At 54.2% G+C, this 10,095-nt stretch overlaps 1 protein-coding gene across 1 annotated transcript; it reads right to left on the bottom strand.

Annotated features, from left to right (window-relative positions):
- Nucleotides 1–8,704: 8,704 nt before the first annotated feature.
- Nucleotides 8,705–9,514, bottom strand: LOC129066081 (basic proline-rich protein-like). The gene has a single exon (XM_054567608.1). It carries the CDS (start codon nt 9,512–9,514, stop codon nt 8,705–8,707), a length of 810 nt encoding a protein of 269 aa, XP_054423583.1.
- Nucleotides 9,515–10,095: the final 581 nt, after the last annotated feature.

Genomic DNA, 10,095 nt, shown 5'->3' with positions numbered 1-10,095 from the left:
TTAAGGTGGTGGTTTATTCAGAAGAAAACTCAATTAGCAAGCCAAATATATTTCCATATGTACCTAGAATATACTGCCTTCATTAAGTGACTTGCAGAAACCGTGGAAGATGGTGACCTGACCTCCCACAGGGACCTCTTATGCTTGACAAAAATAGACTCTCTTGCACGGTGGGTGGGTATGTCTGCTATGTCGTGCCCCGAAAGGGGAGCGATGGAAGAACCTCAGAAACCAGGTTTGTGGGAAACCTAATTCTTGGGAGAAGGGGTGTCATACTCTGGATTCCTCTGTCTTCCCCCCCTTCAATTTGTTTTAATTATATAGAAACCCAGGGTCAATTCTTCATGCAGTAGAGGAAAGGATTTTGTTGCTAACCCTTTTTCCCACAGCGTACCTTGAGGTGGACTGCAGGTAAAATTTTGACTGTGATTTGTTTCCTTGGGGAGCAGACTAAAGTCAAAGGTGTGTATGTACAAGGATGATGTAAAAGTGGAAACACCACTGGGAGCTAGATAAGCATATTTACACTGCACTCAAATACCTGAACGTGAGTCCTTGAAGGGTCCGCACCCCTCCTGACATGGTTAACACAGTGACGGGCCGGCAATAGTCTCTTAAGTTCCCGCTGAGGAAACTGAGGGGAGGCTTTTGGGATTTTATCCTGCACCCAGATCTTTGTCCATCAAGAACTAGAACTCGACGAGAACTCAGGTAATAATTTGTTTTTCTGTTTATTAATACTAATTGGATCTCCCTATCTATGCTATAAAAAACATTAGATTGTTTATGGATATGGACAACAGTGTGGTGATTGCAGGGGAGAGGAGGGTGTAAGGGAGTTAAATAGTAATGGAAAAAGATAATTTTTTAAAAATAATGTAATTGTTTAGTGAGATGACTGGGTTTTAACTTGCATGAGCCAGGTGGATGTGAATGTGTGATTTCTTCAGATTTTCTGAAATGTCGAAAATGACCTGTGTGCCATCCTGCCGTTGTCGGTGTGGAGACCTGCCTAGGAAGCCTTGTTTTGGAGACTCCTAACCCAGCTTCCCCCACCCTCCTTCCTGTCCCGGGTCAGGGCTCCGCTTGGCAATAAGCCCGCCAGAAGGTCCTGGGTTTGCAAATATCAGGCTCGAGGACTCTAACATCCCGGCGGAAGGGAAGGGCTTTTCTCTCCTGGGTAACCTGCCCGGGGCCCAGGGGACACTGCCTGAGGACGCCTCAAGGGTGCCTGCTCTCCGGGGCAGGGCTGAGGGAGCTGGGCCACGCTTCCCGTTTTGCTGACGTGGCTGCTGTGGCTCTCAGGTTCCCGCAGTGGGCATTCGGCCTTTGGCGGGTTCCCGCGGCCCTCCACGGGGAGCCTGCCCGCCCGCCCACCTGCCTGGGGGCTCATGTGCTCTCGATGGCCTGGCCTAGCCTGTTTGACTCTCTGGTGATGTAGGACACTGCCTTGGAAGGCAGGGTGCCCACTTTGTGTCAGATGGGCCATGGCAATGACCCCAGAGACAGGGAGAGCTAGGAACCAGGGTCCATGGCCCCGGTCCACAAGTAGCAGGTTATCCTTTGAGGGACTCTCTTACCAATGGGCAAGGATCAGAAGTCCCCTTTTCCCCTTGTGTGCTATATACATATGTATAAAGCCATGAGATAACTCATAGACTCATTACAAGTGCTTATGCAACTTTTGTCATTAAAGATATGCTTCATCAAGGCACTCCAAGCATTTTGTAATTGTTGCATGAATTGATACTTGTTTTCAAGTCAAATACACTGGTAAACACTTTTTGTGAGGGGAGACAGGTGATCTCACCCAGAAAGTCCCCAGTGGGAGTTCACCTCAGACCAGGTCTGGGGACCACTAGCCAGCCACTTTGCCAGACTATGCTGACATGTCCCAGGCATGCAGTGCTCTAGGTGCCCTCCCACCGGTCCCTGGCTGCTTGTAAGGCTCTGCCGGTCTCTCCAAGTGCTCCAGCCTGCTTGAGGGGTGGGGGGCGGGGAAGGAGAAGGGCGAGGCCCGGCGCCCCCTCGCAGACAAGTCTGGCCCCATCTCCCCACTGGGAACTCGGCCAACCCAGCTGTTTAGCACAGCCCCGCCTTGGCTCACCCCGCTCTGCCCCATCCCACCCAGCCCCTTCCTCCCACACCGTGTTGCCCCAGGGTTCTGTCTCTGGCTGGGGGGAATCCCCCCTTTGTCCTCTTACTTCCCTGAGGTTTGATGTTCCTGAGGCTCCCCCTTCTCCAACACACTCCTTGTCACTCTCAGAGCAAGGCAGCCTTCCTCTGCAGATGGGCTCCCTGCACCAGGAAGCTGGCAGGGGAAAATGTCTTGTTTACCCTGAGCCAGATGAGGGGAGCAACGTGGGCAAATTCACACAGACTATGGGGCGGGCACGTCCCTCAGGCAGCACCTTGTTCCCTCAAGTGTGGGGCCAGCTTCGCTAGGAGGTAAGAGGGAGCTGGGAGTGTGTGTGCACTGTCCCATCGCAGGTCTCGTAGGAGTTGCTCAGTCAGTGTTTGGTGAATAAATGAAGTGACGGGTGGATTCTGCGTCCACAGGAGGGGACTCCCGTGCAGGGTGATATAAACAGGGCACGCGTGTGGGAACATGGTTTAAGTAAGAACAAACAATAACCAATTCTGCCCTTGTTTACAAGGCTGTGTGGGGAGTGTGGAGCCTGAAGTCAATTTTCCTTCTCTGCTGAAGAGCCCAGTATTTATACATTGGTGGTCAGGGTTGAATCCAAAGAGGATTCCTCCCCCAGAACCCATTTGTGACATCTTGAGACTTGTACGGGCTTGTCCTGGGTCAATGTCACCATGCTAAATGAGAAGAGTAAAGGATAGTGCAGTTTTTAATACTTCCACTTACTCTTCATTTCACCAAGAAAAGCTCCAGAGGAACGTACTTGCCCCATAAAACCAATGTCCACTGACATTGAACATTTACCACGACTGTGCCCCAGAGAGGGCTAAGCCCATTGCAGGCATTGTCTTGGTCACTTTCTCTACATCTTTGCGTAGGGGTCTGTCATCTTCATTTTACAGGTGAGAAAATGGAAGCTTAGAGAAGATGAGTCACAGCCCCAGACTCACACAGCGAGGGCGTGGGAGGGGCCGCCCCGCCCAGGGAGGCCTGAGGCGGGAGCCTGGAGACCTGCTTCCATCCAGCTGGACCTGCGCCCGGGGCCTCCTTCTTCTCCTTTGGAAAATGTAGAGTCTGACAACGTTTCTCAAATTTTCTCACTAAAGCTGCTGTTGTGTCTTGGAAATTTTAAGTATTAGTATTTATTATTTATTTATTTTTAAATTTTTACTCATTGATTTGAGAGAGAGAGAAACATCGATTTGTTGTTTTTCCACTTATTTATGCATTGGTTGGTTGATTGTTGTATGTGCCCTGACTGGAGCTCGAACCCACGACCTTGGTGTATCAGGACAACGCTCTAACCAACTGAACCACCAGGCCTGGGTCTAGTATTTATTTTTATTTACATCAACCTATTGTCTTCTTTTGAAAAGGAGGAAACTGCCGTGCATGAAGGTAACCTTGCCAGAGAGGTCCTGACCAGTGAGTGTAGACGCCAGACCGCAAGCCAGGCTGGCTAACTCAGCAACCTGCGAGCCTCGCGCGGCCAGCCGCTGCCTCCCACGCTCGGCCCCGCAGGCATGGCCCTGGCCCGGGATTCAGCAGGCCGCTGCGCCCTGTGCTAATGTTGCTAACCAGGATCGCATCTGTTGTGTTAAATTTGTACAGGTCTACAATCCTTTATTGGTAATGATGAAATGCAAAACACTCTGAAAACTGAAAGGTTTCCCATAAATTTGTGAGACCTGGCCTGTCTGAAGTCAGTGAGGCTACTGAGAGTCTTGACTTATCCTGTGTAGGTGAATATTTGTTTGCTGCAGAGCTCTGAGTGTGTGGGGGTTTTTTTTTTTGTCGTCCTTTGTGATTGGTTGGTTTTGATTCTAGACCCTGCTGGGGGACGTATAGCATGTACAGTTCAGTAACTTCTAAAATCTGAAAAATTCTCAATTCAGAAACTCATTTGGCCCCAAGAGTTTCTGATCAGGGATTGGGACCTAGATATATGTAATAAGATTATAGTTCCATAAAAGCTGTAAAAATAAAGAGCTTAGACCTAGTTTTACGTCTCTCTGTCTTTAAGTGGCGTTACACTCTAAAACAGGGGTCCAGGACCCCAGTCCGAAAATTACTGAAGTTAGAGAAGCGCGGAAAGGAATGACAGTGGTGCCTCCCCTCGCTTACGCTGAGCTTTGGGAAGTCTGCCTCCGAACTGCGAAGTGCTGGTCCTCTGACCTTCTGGGTCACGTTTGCAGGCCTTTGACAAAAGGCCAGGATACTTCTCATTTCAGGGCTGAGAACGAATAGAGCAGAGGGGATGAGGAGCGCCCTGGGAGCGCAGGTGAGGGCAGGAGGGAGGACCCGGGGAGCCTTGGCTGCTGGCCACTGGGGTCCCAGTCCAGTCCCCCCAGCAGCAACCCCCCATCCCCACCCCGACAGCAGCAGAGCAGGACACGCCGAGGCAGCCGGCAGGACCTGAGGCCAGGACTGAGGACCTGCCCTCTTTCTGTGAGGACTGAGCGCCACTGAGGCCACTGCTGCTCGGCCGCAGGCCCCCAGGTTTTCTCTGGAGGCCAGGGCGCCCACCCTGAGCTGAGAGGGACCCTTCGGGCCTGTGCTCTGCAGGCTAGTCCCTCACCCCACGCTGAGTGTTATGCGGCCTGGGTCCCCAGCCCCTCTCCCATTCAGGAAGCGGAGGGTGGGCTTCTCACACCAGCTCCTTTAGTGTCTCCACGAGTTCAGGTGACGGGTTCTCCAGTGGAGAGTGTAGTACAGATGCTTGCTGTGCGTGCCTCTGTGTGTGTGTGTGTGTGTGTGTGTGTGTGTGTGTGTGTGTGTGTGTGTGTTCCCACGCGGAAGGAAGGGGATGAGATCTCTGAGGCTGGAGCTGCTGGATGGGAGCCAGTCAGGGCAGGCTTTCCGGAAAGCCCCATCCTTTCCCCTTCACTGCAGCTCTGGCCCTGCTCTCCTGCCCCACAGCAGTGTTCCGCCCCGGCTCCAGTTTCTTCCCACGGCCTCCCACTCCTCCCGCTGCCCTTCCCCAGGGTCTGGGTTGAGGTTGGGTGTAGATGTCACTGAGGGACACCTGGGAATTCTATTTTTTCTCTTAGGTGGCCCTCATGTCTGTGGGAAGGTCCCGGAGCCCAATTTCTGCCCCAGCTTTGAGGGTAGAACTCCCCTCCACAGGCCAGGTGGCTTATTATATGACAGCCACTTGTCAGGCACACTGAGCACCGCACTTCTCGCTCTCGTGGTCTTGCTGGGTGCTTCAAGGTCCTGACTCTTGATGGCAGCAGGAGGCAGCAAAGAGGACTGGCGTGGGATCTGGAAGCACAGCGTGCAGTCGAGGGGCAGACTGGCACCGACTGTTTTTACACTCCCCTTCCTCTCCGCCCCCCGACCTTGAATAATCTTTCCAAGGGAAATGTGTACATACACACACACACACACACACACACACACACACACACACACGTTGGAGGGCAGGAAAAGGTAGAGTGATAAATGGAAGGATCCTCAAGTGTGAGGTCTTCCTTTTTCCTTTTGGATTGCCAGTGAGCTGTATCATAGGTTCTGTGACTTTTAAAGTGGGAATGTTTGAATATTCAGGTTGAAAGATTCCTTTATTCTAAATTAACACACATCAGAATGTAATGCCCTACTAGAATGTAAACTCCCCAAGGGCAGGACAGTCTGTGGGTTAGAGCACCCAGCTTGGGGGAGGTGATAGTGCATCTCTTCCCAACTCCATGTCCCAAGCCATTACCTTCGGAGCTTGAAAACAGCCCTGGGGTACTCACACCATGGAAACTGGTAAGTGCCACAAAGCAGCACTTTCCCTTCTGAGAGCTGGTTTCTAAGCATTTGCCACCACTAGACAGGTCTCTCCCCAGCTTCTGGCGCAGAGTAGGTTCTCAAATATATGCAAGGAATGAATAAAGGAGTTAACAATTACCACCAAAAAAAAGAAAAAAAGGAAGAGAAGTAGCATTTTCTAAGTTCAGTTCAACAAATCCTGTGTGCCATGTGCTGCAGGGAGAGAGCGGACTAGCCCAGCATCCAAACTTCCCATCTGGGGAAGCTGCCAGCTCTGCTTTCTGAGGTCCCGGCAGTCGGGGCGCAGACATGCCCCTGTTGGAGTTCAAGTCTACAGGACCGTTTTCTGTAGGTGGCATGGGACAGCGTTGCCTAATGTAGTGGTTGCAGTAGTCTGGTGTCCAGCAGGCCAGGTCCTAACCAGAGCTGCTCCTGGGCCGTGAACTAGGACCTTGGCAGGGGTTCCGGCCCATTTCGGTGCCTGACTCTTCAGCTTCCTGTCAATTCTATGAGCTCTTGAGGTCCTTCATCTAAGCAACTTTTCTGTTTCAGTTAATGAAGTTCTTCCTGTGGTTTGCAACCAAGAATGCTGTGTGTTAGGTACGGTTAGGTAAGCAGAGGTCTACTGGGGGAAATGCCAGGGACCAGGAACTGGAGAGAGCAGGAGCACGGGGAGCCTTCAGGATGTAGCCCTGAGGCGTGGCTGCTGGAGGCTGTCAATCAACCATGCCTCCCACATCACACTCTCTTGAGGGACACCTTCAGGAGCACCACAGACCTCTGGTATAGAGGACAGTGAGGAAAGAGACAGATCCCTGCCCGTGCAAAGTTCACAGTTTAGAGAGAGAAAGAGACAAATGTATTACTGTCACAGTTCGCGAGTGCACAGAGGTGTGTGTAGGGAAGGCTTCTTGGAGCAGGTGCCTCCTGAGAGCCCTGAGGCTCTTGGGGTTTTGCCCCCTTCCTCTTCTCTCCAGCTTTCCATCCCAACCCAACCTGACAAAGAGATCCAGCCACGTCGTCACCAAGGCCCCGGACCTGCAGTCTGCAGAGCTGATTAAGATGTAGGGAACCCAGGAGACCAGTGGAGGGAGCATAGGGCAGAAGGGACTTTTTACTGAGCCCCTCACAGGAGCTTTACAGAGCCAGTTACTTCCCTGCTTCATCACCCTCTGGTGTGAAGCTCAAGTGGGCCAGTTGAGGCTTAAGGAGGTGACATGACAAGTTCACAGAAAGCGAGAGGCAGAGCAGGTTCCCAACCCAGGTCGGTCTGTCCCCCAGGCTACCCCCACCCCCCAGGGGAGGGGAGTCTCATGCAGCTAGCAAGTGGCTCAGCCCAGGGCAGAGGGGAAGTTACAGTGGGAGCAATGACCTTACACTTTTTCCTGGATTTTTTTCTAAGCCACCTTTTTTGAGCACACACCAATTGTGTGCACTGGTTTTTGATGAACAATGATATGCTGGGCTTGTGCTCACAACATCCTTCTGAGGCAGCGGGAGTTGAGGTTTGAAGACAAGTCCTTGCCCAAGCCAGGAACTGCTGGAGCCTGGCTGGTGAGTCCAAGGCTGTCCCCTAACACTGTGTGTGGGTGGGGAGCAGGGAATCGTGGGCCTGGGTGTCTAAGAAGGGATCACAGAGGAAAAACAGGAACAGCTGAGGAGGTGCCTCACTGCCCACCCCCTCAGGGCAAGAGAAGCGCTTCCTCCCACTTTCCAGGTGACCTTTGACCAAACTCAGGAAACTCCTGGCTGATGGGGGCGGGGAGTGGGGCTTTTTGAATGGAAGAAACTGTGTTCCTTCTCTAGAGAGGCTTTGGGTCATTCCACTGCCTTTTCTCTGGCAAGCTTTGTCTTTGCCTAAGAGTTCACACGAGTCCCCAGGGGCCCCTGCTACACAGCTGCTGCTTCGCCTCTCCCCGCAGATAGGTAAGAATGGGTCAGATTTAAAATGCTCTGTTTCAGGAAGCATTTTGTCTGAGCCCAGGGAGTTGACCTGCAGGAGCTGGGGTTCTTAAGAGGGGGTGAGCTCCCCACTGGTGACTTTTCTCTGCCCCAGGGGAGGCCAGGGGAGAAATGACCCCTGGCTCCGTGGCTGCAGTAGGCAAGGGACTGGAGGCAGAAGAGGATGAGGGTAAAGGGACCCAGGGCCAGGGCTATTTTCCTGGAGAAGGATGATTTCCAGTTCCAAAAAGGGATGGCAGGCAAGTTGCCTGGGTTGAAAAAAAGGACAACTAGGAAAGGAAATAAAATGTATCATATTTATTGAACCCCGGCTATATCCCAACTAGCACCCTGGGCACAGGTGATAGGGATGCAGGCTTTCTCCTGAGGGACCTCTCAGCTGAGTCAGGGAGACAGATTCCCACAACAGGATGCATCCTACGTCAACTACAGTGGACAGAGACTGAGACTAAGAGGGCACAGGCTCTGCTTCCTGTGGTGTGGGGCCGGCTTCTCAAAAAGATGACATTTGACCAGGGCCTTGAGGGATGAGTAGGCGTCTGCATGGTAGAGGGGGTTTCCAGCGCATTCTGGGCAGCGGCGAAAGCCAGCTGCGTGGTGGGAAACAGCAGCGGGGCTGTGGGAAAACTCGGTTTTGGCCAAAGTATAGAATTCAGGGGGGAAAGACAAGCAGCAGCTGCTGTACGTAATGTGGGTGTGCAGGGGGGTGGCACAAAACTGGAAAGGCTGAGCACAGAGGAAATGGAACTGGAAAGCCACCGGTGCCCGCCCAAGAGTGCCTGCAGAGTGGAGGACAAAGCAAGGCTTAGCTCAGACCCAAGGGGACGGAGGCCCTGGGCATCACCGGTCCCTGTGGTGGCCTGTCCACGGGGGCACGTCCTTCCACTGGGACTGGGGATGGGTGTCAGCAGGGCGGGGTGGGAGGAAATGGGGAGGGGAGAAAGCCAGCCTGCTCTGGGGAGAGGTCTGACCTCCGCAGGCGTTCCGCGAGGCCAGGCCGACGTCCGGGCCGGGGAGGGGGCGGTACCCACGCAGCGGCCCTGCCAGCCTGCGCGCCGGGGGCGTTCCTGGAGGCAGGTAGGAAGGCAGAGGGACCGCAACGCGGCGCCACGGGAGGCTCACCCGCGGGCTGCCGCGTCGAGGAAGTGGGGAGCCCCGAGGTGACCCCGCCCCCGGCTCTGTCCGCCGAGGTGGGAGCTGAGCAGGCCACCGCTCCTCGCCGCGCGCCCTCAGGCTGGGGTGGGGGTCGCCGGCGGGAAGGAGGCGCCGGATGCCGCGGAGGCGCGCGCTGGGTAACCCGGGCGGACCAGCGTCGCCGCGTCCAGCCTTCTGGGGTCTGTCCCCGTCGGTCGCCGTTCTCGGCGCGGGGACCCGAGACGGAGTGCTTCCCCTCTCCGGAGGTGAAGGGTCCTCGGGCCCCGGGTCCTCCGCTGGGGCCGGCACGTGCCCCGCTACCCCGGGCCGCACGTTGGGGATGGCAATTTGGTGCCTTTGGTGGCTGCACCGGCGGGGTCCCTGGGCGGGTGGGGGCGCGAGGCCCGTGCCAGGGGCGGCGGTGCGGCCGCGGGGGCGCCCCCTGGGACGGGCGGACGCTGGGAAGATCCTAGCATCGGGACAGACTGAGGAGGACGTCGCTTTCCGCGTCTGCATGGGTCGTTGTGGGGGTGTGACGCGCGGGAACCCCAGGCGCGAGCTCCGGGTAACCCGCGCCCCGGCACCTGGAAGCGTCCCAAGTATCAATTATAAGTAAAGTTCTTTTCTCTAGTCCTTTCTTCAGCCTCTCCCTTAGCTCTGCAAACCCTGCCCCTGAAGGCAGTCTCTGCAGAGGAGCATCACCTGTTGCTCATCTCCGCCTGAGCCTTGGAACGAGGCGCCCACTGTAGCGCCTTCTTCCCTCCCGCAAGCCGCTGTAGTCACAGGAAGTGCGGGCGCAGGGGCGGGGAGGCAGCCCGCAAGCCGCCTCACCCCTGCTAGCCCCTGGAACCTCTGATTTGGCTGTGAAAAGAACGACTAAATGAATGACTGCTGGTGCTGAGTTAACGGTGCATGCCCGTCGTTAAATGTGCCAGGTTAAATTCTGCTGAATTTGGCTTATGTTTGCTGTTTTAGCCTTGTAAACAGATCATTTTATACTTAAAAAAATAAAGAACTCTGGTAGAATTGCAGATTTTAAAATTTAAGCACACAAGTCAGTACTTGTTTAATGTTTTGCACTGAACGAGGCACATTTC

Source organism: Pteronotus mesoamericanus, unplaced genomic scaffold (assembly GCF_021234165.1).
Source record: "Pteronotus mesoamericanus isolate MK-2021 breed Mesoamerican mustached bat unplaced genomic scaffold, CSHL_Meso_final contig_182, whole genome shotgun sequence".
In the NCBI taxonomy this organism is placed as follows: domain Eukaryota; kingdom Metazoa; phylum Chordata; class Mammalia; order Chiroptera; family Mormoopidae; genus Pteronotus; species Pteronotus mesoamericanus.
Note: the sequence above shows the minus strand (reverse complement) of the source record. Positions and strands in the feature narration are given on the sequence as shown.